The sequence below is a fragment of the Trachemys scripta genome, chromosome 8, assembly GCF_013100865.1.
Source record: "Trachemys scripta elegans isolate TJP31775 chromosome 8, CAS_Tse_1.0, whole genome shotgun sequence".
NCBI lineage: Eukaryota > Metazoa > Chordata > Testudines > Emydidae > Trachemys > Trachemys scripta.
The window spans coordinates 79,539,552-79,554,689 of NC_048305.1; the positions used below are offsets into that span (position 1 = coordinate 79,539,552).

The 15,138-nt window shown below is 40.2% G+C and overlaps 1 protein-coding gene across 1 annotated transcript in view; it reads left to right on the forward strand.

Annotated features, from left to right (window-relative positions):
* Window positions 1-15,138, forward strand: part of COL24A1 (collagen type XXIV alpha 1 chain) — a gene marked incomplete at its 3' end in the record, with an annotated part of 230,410 nt that overhangs the window by 29,989 nt on the left and 185,283 nt on the right. The window contains 2 exon segments of the mRNA XM_034780084.1: window positions 1,943-1,996; window positions 6,662-6,715. Coding sequence (XP_034635975.1) covers window positions 1,943-1,996; window positions 6,662-6,715 — 108 coding nt within the window.

Below are 15,138 nucleotides of genomic sequence, written 5' to 3' on the forward strand. Positions count from 1 at the left end.
TAAACACCCTGTTGACCTCCACCATGCCAACCTCTACCTGCACAATGCTAGGGTGTATGAGGGTTGCTATAATTGTGATCCTGACTGCACACAGTTTTCTTTCTACTGTGTCACAGTGCACCGGTCGCTACTTAAATGGCCTTCTTGGTCTACTCTCTTCACTTCATGGGGGTTACATTTGCTGGAAACCTACTACCTGAACAATTAGCACTGTACGGGGGCTTGACCTCTTATCCTACTATTCCCCTGTACTCCCAGAAAGCCTTTTGAGGTCTCCCTGAAGCCACTATCTGCATTCTACTCCAGTAAAGACAATTGGTCTGTCATTGACTGATGTCCCTAGTCAGTGTTGGCTTCCCTGCCAGTGAAGTTATCCTTCTATTTCAAAGGGAACTGATATTCATTTTTCCTAAGATTTAACATTTTTATTCTGAATTTTAATCATAATAAAATTATGCACAAGGGGTTCATAAAAACCAGTGGGAAGTTATGTGGATAGTACTGTGCACAAACCATCTTTACATTTCCTGCACAGGTTGTTTATTGCTATCTCAGCCACAGTAATAATCCTGGTGCTATCCTTCATCTCTCCCCCGATTTTAAATAATTTTGAACAGCATCAAGCAGTACAGTCAGAGCTATTTAATGTATTTTACCCAGTGCACAAGCTGAGTAATTAGGTTGCGTGCAGGAGATCTTGGGGTGAGTTGGGGTCTTGGTGTAGGGAGTGGTGATGGAATCCTTCGCTCAGGCCATTCCATGACTGGTAGTGCAGAGTTAGGGCTTGCAGTAGCCTCTGGATTCACCCCAACCCTCAATTTCTCACCCTGCATACTGGGAAGCAGAGGCAGTGAGCCCCACCAGTGAAAAACTGTGTGACACATGGGGGACTGCCTGTATAAAGTCCTAACTCACCTGCCTCTGCTATGAAAGGGTATTGACTCTGCTACAGCCATGGCCCTCTTCACCTGCATGGAGATGGGAATTTGATTTGCTCTTAAATGTGGAGGCCTGAATTAGACCCCATTACCATGCAACCTCATTGAAGTAGAAGTGATTGCATGCAGTGCAGCACAAGCCAGTGCAGAATTTGGCCTAGAGTTCTCCCCATAATTTGAGCTCAGATGAAACACTGTTTTTGCTCTCAAAAGTTAATAAGTACAATGTAAAAGGAAAGGGATCTGTTTTAGGGACAAAGCTGTTACCTAGCTCAAACATGGTACTGTGCCTAATATTTTTACAATTATTTATGATCAAATCTATTTGCAAAGGTTACATGGGATCATAAAACAGTATATGAATTTATTTGGTAAAAATCAAAATGTTTTTTCTTTGAAAGGAGTTATATCAGTTCAAAAATATGAATGTAAAGAATCAAATAATGTGCTACCAATGATTTCTATGAGAAGTTCATACTTAGGAAGTCAAACAAGTCTGCAACCATGTCTGTGGTGGTTCTATTTCTTCGTCTTTCTTTTCTATGGGTTATTATTATTACTTAGTTTCTTATAGTGATTAACTGTCTGAATTGCCTCAAATGATACATACATTGTTTGGGATGTAAACGTCTGAATTAGTATGCCATGTTTTTAATTTAGTAAATTAACTGTTTTCTCTTTTTTTGAAATACATTGTGTTTCCTTGGTTTTAGACTTTGAAATGGATTCTTCTTCCTGTAATAAAAATTAATTTATTTAAGTTATTCACCAAACTGAGAGTTACAAGCTTTATGTGTAACATAATTTTAACCATGAGTCTCCAATTGGGAGCCCGATTGGGAAAAAGCACACTGTAGTTTTAGTTTGGAGCTTTGCTTTCAAAATGAGAAGGTTTTGTAATCAGAAAATCAGCTGGGTGGCTGAAGGAGGGCTAGTCAGATTATGACCTGCAGCACAATGATTGGTCTGCTCTTACCTTAACTATTTGGTTTTTGTCCCTCCAGGGTCCCCCAGGTCCTCCAGGTTTACCTGGTCTGTCGGGGAAGAGAGGTCCAAGGGTGAGTAGAAGGGCTATATTTTTCTATAGCTGTATACTGGACATTGATAGTAAAACCAAACTTTGTATCATCATTTGATTGTAGAGTGTATTCATATACTAGTCAGCAAGGAAGATGTTGCTCTTTAATCTCAGCATATAATGGGCTAAAACAAAGTAAGACAAGACAGATAAAACAACATGTATTTTACAATAAATACCTAGAGGAGGTATTCTGAGTAAATGTGTTCACAAACTGCTATTTAGTTTGCAGTATAACTGTTATGCTGCTACTTGTAGCATTGGTTTTTTAGTTTTTCAGTGTTGCCATCTGTAGCTGAGAAGGTCAGGTTCATTTGCTTTTTGGAATGATGGGGAGTGGGCTTCCCAGAATAGTGCATTCCACAGCTACAGACTGGAAAACAATGAAAGTGAAATTATCCACTGCTGGCTAGAAAGAAAATTGCTCTAAGAATCTGCTTTAGTTTCTTGGTTAACAGCAGCTCAATAAAAGCATAATTTCTGTGTCTGTAGCTTCTTCAAGTAACTTTTACCATAGCTAATACATCTTGATATATATATATAGTGTGTGTGTGTGCGCACATATATACTATAAAATGTTGAAGCCCTCTGGAAATGGCTGGGGAAGAATCAGGAATTTCTCATTGAAGGAAATCTGGGATTTTGGGCACCTGGAGAGGGTAGTTAAGGATTTGTGGGCTGGATGATCTAGAAGGCTGGGCAGGCTGGAGTGGAGTGGGTAGTCATGGGTTTAGGAATGGAGTGTGGTGTCTGGCAGGGTTGATAGATGAGACGTAGGATTTCTAGGATGGGTAGAAGTATTTGGCAGATGGTATGACAGATCAGCTGATGTGAGGGAGGTATCTTAGGGAGGCGGGGTTTACTTGTGCTAGTGCTTGTGAACGAACATTTGAGTACGCCCTTGTTTTGTAGCATGTTGAAAACAAAATTTGTATGTTATACAGCTTTATGTTCCTTAATGCTGTCTCACATTTGAAATGGATGGCTGGAAAGGGGGATATCACCAGCTAATTGAATTAGGTTTAAGAAGAAAGGATTTAGAGCAAGTGGTGATCTTTTCCCATCGGTATAGACATTTCTTTCTCCATAGACTCAAAGAAGGGGAAACGAGCTAAGGCTTTTTCCTTTCATTAGAAGGCACTAGTTTCTCCTCCCAAGTTTAGGTGAGCTGCAACCATACTGCATGAGCAAGTTATACAGCTGGTCTCTAAATACAGGGGGGGGGAAGATAACTTCCTCTCTTGCCTGGGTAAAAATTAGAACAACAGAACGTGGCACTAATTTGCGGGGTGGAGGGAAGTATTTAAATACTGTTCATGAATCATCACCACTTGCCCGTCTTTGTCCTTCCCCAGCCCGCTCTGTCCCTTCACTTCCACACAAGAAGTCTTCCTAGTTCTGGGGAGGAACAAAAAACTAAAAATGGAACTAAATTGGGTTTGTTTAGTCTGGAGAAGAGAAGACTGAGAGGGGACATGATAACAGTTTTCAAGTACATAAAAGTTTGTTACAACGAGGAGGGAGAAGAATTGTTCTTCTTAACTTCCGAGGATAGGACAAGAAGCAATAGGCTTAGATTGCAGCAAGAGAGGTTTAGGTTGGACATTAGGAAAAACTTCCTAACTACCAGGGTGGTTAAGCACTGGAATAAATTGCCTAGGGAGGTTGTGGAATCTCCATCATTGGAAATTTTTAAGAGCAGGTTAGACAAACACCTGTCAGGGATGGTCTAGATAATTAGTCCTGCCATGAGTGAAGGGGACTGGACTAGATGACCTCTCGAGGTCCCTTCCAGTCCTATGATTCTATCTGCACATTTACTGGAGAGAGAAAAAGAGGAAGAAGAGAGAGGGTAAAATGTTGTATGCTAAGGCAATTCAATGAGGATAACCTCAGTCTTGATTCCTTAAAAAGAGAGAGCCCAAATAAACCACATGTTAAAAATGTAAAACCATCCTGTCACATGGCCAGTCAGAAAGCCCATCAGACTTGCTTGATTCCCTCTGATACCATTATAAAAGTAGAGGTAGGAGTCAGGATCCTTTATATTTCTTGAAGCTGTCTCTTTCAGATGCCTATTTCTTAACCTCTGATGGATGCAGTGCATTCTGGGGCACAAAGCTCCACAGTGTGAAATTTGTGAATTCAATGTGGAATTGAACATGCAAAAAAGCATAATGGGAAGTGGGGGAGCTTAGATTAGAGAGGGGTGGCTAGCGTCTGGAGACAGCCTAGGTTGAGAAGGGCCAGTTTGATTTATTAGTAACTGTGATTTAAATAGAATTTTAAAAGCGTACTTAAATGTTGCCGCAAAGACTAGTCCAGGTGATGGGCTAAGGGCCAGGAAAACTTCATTTTTGAAAAGTCATTGTTGCACTTTAGCTCTTATAGTGCCCATAAATATTAGAATACCAGCAAGTGTTGGTTGTTATTTTTTACATTGAAAAGTAGGTCCCAGGCCCTACTTTTTGTGTGCTAAACTTGAGGCTGACATGAGGCTTTTATGGGCAAGATATAACATGAACTCCCCAAAATAGAGGTTTTTATTAGAAAATTATATAGGTAGAATATATATTATACACAGATGTGGTATGACAATCAGGTGGGGTATCTGAGCTTAGACCCACTGAAAACTTTGGCCTCCTAGCCAAAGAAAGCCCTTCATCGCCCCTCCTGAGCAGAGATGGAGCCTGTCACGTGACCTTCACCCAGGGCTTTCTTCTGTCCCTTGAGTCATCTTTAGTCATACTGAGACGTGCCTTGAGCTGTTGAATAGAGGCACCTGGGATCTAAGGAACTCTCTTCTTGCAGTGGCAGCACTCAGCTATCAGCAGTCAGCTGTGTGCTGCTCCACTTGCTGCACAGTGATTGTTGTGTCAGTGACTCCTTCCCACTACTCCCAGCTGTGTGAGGATCCTCCTGCCTCAGGCCCTAGTCTTCCCCAGGATTCCCGTGCTTCACTCCCTCAGCCCTTAATCGTGCCTTGGTCCGACGGTCTCAGTAGTGACACCTTAGTTAAGAGTGATACCTTTCCCTCAGGAGCTTGATTTTAACCATTTTAACTTTATTAGAAAAGTTCCTTTCTGTGTAAAATTTCTCACATGGGACCTCTGCACAGAGGAAATGTAAAAAAAAATTTTTTTTGAGTGTCTCAGCCAAGCTGAGTCTGAGTTAGGGCACATCAAGAAAAAAAGTGAGTTTTCAGGATTTGAAACAAATAATTTTTGTTGTTCGCCCATATCTCCAGAATGACTTGTTTTATACTGTTTTATCTGAGATGTATGTTAATCCTCAGTGAGGTGGAATTCCTAGGGCAACTTTTATTGAGCAGAATACCACTGTGCTCTCCCCTCTTGTTGTGGCATTTCCTCGACCCTGGCAAAACAAACCAACAAAGCTCTAAAAACTTTCTGAGCCATTTCCCCACTGTAATTATATTGGCACCTTAAGTAGCGGGTTTCCCCTTTCTTGTAAATCCCTGAGAGAGACCCAAAAGCTGCCTGTGTGCACATTAATCTCTCAAAGGGGGCTGGGATCAGCATGTCCATTTAGTTACATCAACATGGTTATTCGCTGGAGGAAGCATTAAACTGTGAGGCTCTCAGTGTTAATGTGCGGTATAATTGGTAAACGCTGAGTTGTGAGGGAAAAGTATGATGTCTGTCTTAACAGTTCATTGAATTTGTATTTTATGTTTTGAGAGAGTTAAAACAGATTCTTATTATTTCTGGTACCTTTGATAAACTCTTTGGGTGAAATTCTGGCCCCCTTGAAGTCAATGAAAGTTTTGCCATTGACACCAGTGGGGACAGGATTTTATCCTTCAGGTTCTTCCATGTGTCATAGATGAATAGCTGCTGACAATCATTGTGATGACCATTTCCCCCAGTGCCCAATTCTACAAGGACTGGCTTCAATGAGAGTTGAAAGTGCTCCGGACCTTGCAGGATCAGATACCCAGTGTTGAAACCTTTTAACTTCTAGTGTGGATGGCCTGGAAACATGTTTTGTCCCATAGTGGGAAATATTATAGATCCCATGTTCCACCAGTCCTGTTGTTGACAATCACTGTCAGCAGTGGTTTGTTTTCCAAGCACAGATGGGTCAATTTAGCCATATACTCCTGATGTTCTTTGCATGGAACTCTCATTGAAGTTAATGGATGTTGATTATATAAAAGTTAACTTTGACTCTCAAAAATGTCAGCATTCTGGGCCATTGATCTGGAGAATTAATTGTTATAATTCCTAACTGCATGAACTTTATATACTGTACATAGGGATTACCTCAGTAATGTGATGTTTAGGATTTCCTTTTATCCCAAACATCGTATGATATTCTATGGCTGAAAAGTCATCATCACAATGAGCTTGCTCTAATATGCATGTCCTGAATTACCTGGGATCCCAGTGAAAAGTTAATGACTGAGACTGTCAAAGGAGTCTATGGGAGTTAGGTGCTCAATTCCCATTTAATCTCTGTGGGAAATGGACACTGATTCCCTTAGGCTCCTTTGAAAATCCTTGCCAATGATTTTAGATGGAACAGTGATCCTTGAGGATGATTCTCTGTACAATATTTCCACAAAGTAATGAACATTGTTTGGTGTAGTTCTGAATAACCCTGCTCTTTCTCGTTTTTATAGGGTATTCCAGGCCCACATGGGAATCCAGGTTTGCCAGGGCTGCCTGGTCAAAAGGTGAGCTAACTTAATCACACGGCCATAAGCATTATTTGAACTTCCGGATGTGTAACTTTTTGGAAGTCCTAGAGTTTGCTTCCAATAATAGTAGTGATTAATTTTATTTGGTTTACAAATGGAGAGCACAGCTATAAACAGTTTTTAAGGAAATGTAACCAATAAAACTTAAACCAAGATCAAAAGAAAAATAGCCAGTTTCACAGGACAAAATGATGCATGTGGAATGATGGCCTGGAAGCCTTTACTCATGTGAGTATTCCTTGCTTTCCAAAGGATTTTGATTGAAGTCAATCCAACTACTTGGGTGAGTCAGAATTATTCAAGTGAGGCATTTGCGGGATTGGACATTTAATCCCTGCGGTAACCTTTTGCTTTGGTAAAAAAAAAAAAAAAAAATAGGCCAAGTCACTCTCCATAAATACTTCTATTTGCTGTCAAGATTTCACCTGTTTGATGACATTTAACTACTCTAACTTTCAGAGTTTGTTGATTAAATGATAGAATAAGAACTGTGGAACCTAGATTTGATATTGCAAATTTAAGAAAAAATATTCAGCCATAAACTCAATTAAAAACTTTCAAACCTGGGTTACAAGGGCCACTTAAATACCGGCAGGCAGATTTGTGCAGTTGCAAAATGCCTTCAATTCATATTTAGTTTTAACAATTTGGATAAGATATGTTAGGAAAAAACAACATGATGATTTGTTTTAGTGTGATTCCTTATGACAGGAATCTGACCTGTAGTGACAGGTGTTAAAAACTGCTCTAGGCCATGAAAATATATCAAATAAAGCTTGTGATGTTTGACATTGTAAAACAAAGTGGCTTTGTGTTTTCTATGTGCCCTTTTGTTAGTATCTAATTTTATTACAACCATTAAACGTAGTGATTTCTATAACTCGGTTTTACAATAATTATGCAAACTGGGCAATAGAGAAGTGTAGACCGCTGTTACTTGAAATAAGTGTAGCCAGCTACTCACAGGATTTATTTCATAATATATATTTCCTTTAATTGAGTCATACCAAGATTCTGAGCATTTATCTACTCTGTAGTTGAGTTCATGATTTTAAAGAATTAAGTCATTGATAAAAATTAATGTATTTTCTAGGCTTAGCTATGAAAGCTATATTTTCTTGTTGGTCACAATTTATTATTGTTAATACTATATCATTATTTTATGCAGAGGGGGCTAGAGCTCCACACAACTGTAGTTTTACTGTAAAATTAGAGTATCATAATATTTTAATTAAATAGAAGTAAGCCAGATCCTCACCAAGTGTAACTGGAGAAGCTCCACTGAGGTCAATTGACCTATGCTGGTATACACTAACTGAGATTGAAGACACTTGGGTTTAATCTTAGAACACACAAGATCTAATGTAATCATTTTCTGGCAGTAAAATCACAATGGGTTTTATTCTCCCCTCAAGGTACATGTGTATCTCCTATCTACATTGAAGAGTTACACATGTGCTTCAAGAGTGGAATTTAATACATTTATAGCTTCCTAGATTGTCACTGATGGCTTTAAACTGAAGGTCAGGTTCTGTCCCTGTGTGTGTGCCAGCAGCTTCCATTGACATGTATATAGTTTAGGGTCCTTAGCATGTAACCTTAGATACTTGGCCTAGGGGTATAAGGCTGACATGTGGTCTAAAATCACCAAAGCATGCATAAGTTTTTGGCAATTTTCCTAGCTATCATAAACAAGAACTATTTCAAGAAAACTGAGTCTGTGGATTTTGGCACCGTTATAGCTGCATTGTAATGCTAAATAGATTAAATACTTATATATTTTATTTTACCTTCACAAGATGGTTTACAGTTCCTTGTTCCTGCTTCACAATTGAAAACCATGTATAATGATGACTGCTTGTTTCTAAGTTAAAATTACAAAGAATTGCATATCTTTTATTGGGGAAATGGCATTGGGCAAGGTATGAAAGGGAACATATTTTAACTAGCTAAGAACCAGCTGCAGCTTTATTACAAATAACATTTTTAGTTCAGTCTGTCTGAATTGTAAAAGGGAAGCAGGACACTGCTCTCTTGGCAATGGTGTTAGCAAGAGGAGGATCAGGCCCTCATGTATCATTTCAAATAATAGTTATCAACTTACACTTGTTCCTATTCACTCCATCACCCAAACTTATCACCTGATTAGTGCCTATTGAAGTCAAGGGGAGTCTTTCCACTGATTTGAAAAGGCAGAGAGTGAACAGGACTTGCACTTGGGTCTCCATGGCACAAGAAGCAAATATGAAGGATTTGGGGCTAGAAAAGGAGGGTGGAAAGATAATGGTGTGAAGAGATTTGATGGGAAAGAGAAATCAATGATGGTGAACATAAGTAAAGGAGAAAGGCTGGTCCCCCAGTCCTGCAATTCATTGTGCACTGTCAGACTGCTGCACCCATGCACAACCATGCTGAGGAAATGGATCTCTGCAGGGAGGAGAGCAGTCTTCCCACATGCAACAAATTGCAGAATTGGGGCAAAAATCAGAAAGTTTAATGTATTGAAAAGAGAGGGGAAAAAAACTTGAAAGATCTTAAAGGAATGAGAATATTTATATTAAAAAAAAGGCATGGATAATTTACTGGTAGTTTTTTAAAAAATCACATGTCCCCAGTTCTGGCTGGGGAGGAATTACACCTCTACCTCGATATAACGCTGTCCTCGGGAGCCAAAAAATCTTACCGCATTATAGGTGAAACCGCATTATATTGAACTTGCTTTGATCCACCGGAGTGTGCAGCCCTGCTCCCCCGGAGCACTGCTTTACCGCGTTATATCCAAATTCGCGTTATATCGGGTCGCGTTATATCGGGGTAGAGATGTAGTAGCGCCCAACTCCTTTTGAATGCCCTGAATCCTTTTCATTTTGGTTTTGAAAAGCTGGCAGTGTCAAACAGTGGATTTTTTAAAAAATAGTTGTCTCGTTGCATATAATCTGGCTATATGCCAGAAAATCTATAGTCATCCTTCACCCTAAGTAAAGAGCTTTGTCTGAGACTACAGTTTAATTTCAAGATCCAGTCTGTGGCTGCATTTGACAGGAACTTAAACATGCTGCTGGTATCTGTCATGTCATTTCTATCTTTAGGCCAGACTCTCTTTTGTGTAGAGTATTGACATTGTTCACCCACATGCCACTCCATATACCACAGTTTATTGACATAACACATCACTGTAGCCATTAAAGTATAGAAAGGATTGAAGTATGGAATTAAATGAATAGGAGAAGTTGAGCCAGTTTATTGAGGAAGGAAATAGAAATATGTATGCAACTGATGATTGTACAGAGGCTTAGCTATCACGCAAGGCAGTAATTATATGTAGTTCTTTTTGTTTTCATAAAGTTTGTTGCGTGGACAATGAATTCATTTAGCTGTAATAGATTCTGTGGTGATGATGCAAAGGTAAAATGCAGTGAATCATTGGATTCACCACTGCATTGTACCTTGTGTAGTCAGTTAAACCTGTGCAAAATGGGCATAAAGTGAGTGGAGGACTCTGATTTGAAGCATTTTAAACCCACTTTGCATGAGAGTAAATAATTACACAAAGTGCAGGGCAGCACAGACTCACGGCTATGATTTCTAATGTCTTAGGACCAGATCACCCTGTCCTGTGAAGAAACCTGCCCAGATGGGTTTAAGGGAGGGTTTGTACTCTGTGAGGTTTACGTGGTGGGAAGATTTAGGAGGCTGCAGTCCCTCTGAACCCTATACATCTGTGGGATTTATTGAGGAATGGTCTCCCCCTTCCACACAGAGGCAGGAAACATCTTGGATGGATCCCCCTTCCCACCTGGTATCATGGCTCCTTAGAGCCTACCTTTATTTATATGGTTAACTAGTGTACTGATTTCTTCTGTCTTAAAGCTGTTAAAAATTAGAAGAGCAAACTTCTATTTGGTAATTTTCTTGGCTTCACGACTTTGTTTTTTATGGGTTAGTAGTAAGAAAATAATGAAATAGAAGGGGTATGTGATTTGTCTGACAAGAGGAATTCCTGAGAGCTACCAACACAAGACTAATTGCAAAATCATTGTCTTATGAATTATTTTTAGAAGAACTGTGTTTACCGCAGGAATATCTATCTTCTGTTTGACACTGGCAAGTTTTTGTCTTTGCTTGCAATATGGCCTTTCTATTGTGCCACGCAAGCTTTGCTGTCGTTAGAGAGATGTTAATCTTTATCACAGTTAAAGCACTATTCTGCAATAACCCTTGGAAGATAAGTACTGTGTATAGAGTCTGTCTCATCTTCAGTTTTGGAAGACTTGACATGCTTATAAACACAACTCAAGCATTCTCTGAGCAGTCATAACAAAGCAATACTTGAAAAAGATTTTAAAGAGAAAATAGGCCAGATCCTCAGGTGCAGTGCAGCTGGTTCTGTCTCACCCTGGGTGGACTTTGGCTGTAATGCAGTCTAAACAATCGAGGGAGGAGCACCACACAGCAAGGGGGGGTCTTCACTGGTATGTGGGACTTTTATGCCATACTCCCTCCTTCCTGCTAACGTAGCAGGGGAGAGTGGGCATGGGCAGGATATCCCTGTGCCACAACAGTTCCGGGCTGTGTTTTCTGTTTTTTGTGGCTGTTACAGGCCAGTGTAAGTCACAACCCACCCTGAGGCTTAAATCCTGTTCTCTTGGAGCTATAAGTGCATGGCAGCGTTAACACTTGGAAGCCTAATTGTTTTAGAATTAGGATTCTCTCTCTCTCTCACACACACACACACACACACACACTCAGCCTGGGCACTTTTTGCAATTATCAGATATAAATTCATTTTTCCAGAACCCGATAGCTGAACAGTGGCTTGGCTGGTTTTCTCCATCAGAGAAATATTTATTTTGGGCAGTTTTGTGTTAGTAGATGCAAAGAAGTGTAGAGAGTCATGTGATGCCAGTGCTACAGAGCAAGGGCTTCTTGACGAAGAGCTGTAATTTGCAGTTGTTAATATAAACCCCATCTTGATTAGGACTTCTGTCTGACATAAGGGTCTGCCCAATTTGTAAATGGCACAATGCCACCCTAACAGATGGGCATGAGTGTAGGCCACACACACACACACACACACATATATATATATACATACATACAGAATTCTCTGCTGAGAATGCCTGAACAGCTGTCCATACTGATTTTAGTTACTTATAAATAAAGGGCATGTGCCATCTTTAATCCAACTCTGATCTGGACTAGCTTTAACTATAAAAAATAATTTCCTTGGCTATAGGAGAGAAATTCTTGGCGAGGCTGAACTAATCTGAGTATGGAGCAATCCATTATTATATGGTTTTCAGCTTCAAGGCCAAAGGTTACGTCTGGTCTATTCAGTTTTGATATGACGAGGTCAATGGAATGTAACCATATGTACTGTGTGCAGCATTTAGTATAACTAAAACCAGTGGAGATTACTTGTGCTGTATTTTAGCTTAAAATAATTGTTTTTAATGATAAGATAAAGAAAGTACAAGTATGGTCTCAGTCTAAACATTTAAACTTTCCAAATGCCCAGGTTTGATACAAGTGAAGCAATAAACTAAGATAATTATGTAGAGAGGTTACCTGTAATAGGAATGACTAGCCAATAGTGGTTCTTGATCCACCTGCTGGAGGCTGTGGGTCCCCAGCATTGGTGAGTCTGCCAGTAGCAGAGAGCACTGCAGTGCCAGCCACTCAGAATCCCTGCTGTGTTGGAGGACTGAAGCTAGAGTGCACAAACTAAAATAGTGGTCAGGGCTGGGCTAGCCAGGAGATCTGCTGAGTCAGTACTTCTCCCAGGGACCGCTGTTACTGAGGCTTCTATGAAATCTGCAACTCCAGGAGAAGTCAATCAGAGCTTCCGGTCATTCACGACCTCTGGAAAATTGGGTCTTAAGTGTGTCAGAGACACTGCTCTTTGTCCAGTTGATAATATATGACAGTGGCCAGCAATGCTGCTGTGTTTTCCCCAAAATGTTTTGGGGATATCTTCATATAAAGAGTTTTCAAATTGTTGGGGGAGTTGATGGGAAAGTGACTCACATTATAGGACACAACTGGGTTTTCATAAGAAATGAGTGTTAGATAGAGGGGGGGAGGGATAGCTCAGTGGTTTGAGCATTGGCCTGCTAAACCCAGGGTTGTGAGTTCAATCCTTGAGGGGGCCACTTGGGGATCTGGGGCAAAATCAGTATTTGGTCCTGCTAGTGAAGGCAGGGGGCTGGACTTGATGACCTTTCAAGGTCCCTTCCAGTTCTAGGAGATGGGATATCTCCATAAATTTAATTTATTTAATTTAAAAGGAAGCTCAGATACGTAGGAGCCCAGTGCAAGGGATGTCTTTGTGATTCAGCTGAAGAGCTCCAGTTAAACAACATCTGACTAAATCAGGTTGAGTTGAGAAGAATCGAACGTTAAGTGAGGCCACATTCAAGGTTAACTGGCCAAAGAGTCAATGAACATAAGTTGTTGTCTTGGTGACAGAGATGTGGAAGGCTGTGGAAAAGGAGAGATCTGTCTGGAAGAACTCCCTTTCCCTTGTGGAAACCATTTCTGCATGTAGAGGGCATGACTTGGTTATGTCATTCAAGTCATCAGGGCCTGATATTATTTACCTCAGGGTACTGAAGAAATTAGCTGAAGAAAGCTCGGAGCCACTAGCAATAATACGTGCAAACTCCTGAATGACAGGACAGGTCCTGGAAGTCTGCAGAAGGGCTAATGTAGTGCCCATCTATAAAAAGAGGGGGAAAGCCGGGGAACTATAGACCAGTCAGCCTGACCTTGATACCTGGGAAGCTATTAGAGCAATGTATGAAACGTTCAATTTGCGAATACCTGGAGGATGAAGGGGATAATCACTAAAAGCAGCATGGATTTATTAAGAACAAATCATGCCAAACCAGATTGATTTCCTTCTTTGGCAGGGTAACTGGTTTGGTTGATAGCAGGAATGTGGTGGATATAATATACTTGGACTTCAGCAAGGTTTTTGACACAGTCCCACAAGACATTCTGATAAGTAAGCTCGAGAAATGCAGGCTCGGCAGAACTACCATTAAATGGATACATAATTGGTTAAACAACTGCAAACAAAGAGTAACTATTAATGGAATTATGTCAAATTGGAGGGAGGTCTTAAGTGGGGTTTCACAGGGATGTGTTCTGGGTCCATTGTTATTTAACATCTTTGTTAATGACTGGGATGTAGGAATAGAGAGCATACTAATCAAATCTGCAGATGATACAAAGTTAGGCAGGGTTGCCAACACTTAGGAGGATAGAGCTAAAATTCAAAGAGATCTTGATAAATTGGAGAACTGGGCTACTGACAACAAAATGAAATTCAATAAAGACAAACGTAAGATGCTACACTTAAGGAAGAAAAACCAAATGCACAAACACAGAATGGGGGATAACTGGCTTGGCAGCAGCACAGCAGAGAAGGATTTGGGAGTTGTGGTAGATCACAGCCTCAACATGACTCAGCAATGTGATGCTGTTGCAAAAAAAGCAAATGCAATTTTAGGTTGCATTAACTGTGGCCTGCAAGTCACGGGTGGTGATAGTACCACTCTACTTAACACTGGTTAGGCCTCAGCAGGAGGACTGTGTCCAATTTTAGACACCGATGTAAAGAAACTGGAAAGGATCCAGAGGTGAGAGACAAAGATCATCAATAGGATGGAATGGAAGCCATATGAGCAAAGAATGAAGGAACTGGGTATGTTTAGTTTGGAAAATAGATTAAAGGAGGACATGATAGCAGTCTTCAAATACTTGAAAGGCTGCCATAAAAAAAGATGGAGAAAAGTTGTTCTCTCTTGCCATAGCAGGCAGGACAAGAGGCGATGGCTTCAAACTACAGCATAGCAGATTTAGATTAAATCTCAGGAAAAGCTTCCTAACTGTAAGAACAGTAGGACAATGGAACAGATGCCTCAGGAGGTTGTGGAAGCTCCTTCACTGGAGGTTTTTAAAAGGAGTCTGGATAGCCATCTGCCTTGGTTGGTTTAGATACTACAAATCATATATCTTGGCCAGGGATCCCATCGAACCCTACAATTCTATGACTTCTAGTCAGGAATGACTCATAACCTGCCCAGTAAAAAATTGAACCTAGGCCTGTTGGATTTCTCTCTCTTACTTTCTTCATCCTCCATGGCTCTGTGCTATTTTTAGGAAGTATTGGATGTGTGAAAAAAAGATGGCAGAGGCTACTATTTCTGATAACATTTAGAGCAGGGGTCGGCAACCTTTCAGAAGTGGTGTGCCGAGTCTTCATTTATTCACTCTAATTTAAGGTTTTGCGTGCCAGTAATACATTTTAACATTTTTAGAAGGTCTCTTTCTATAAGTCTATAATATATAACTAAACTATTGTTGTATGTAAAGTAAATAAGGTTTTTAAAATG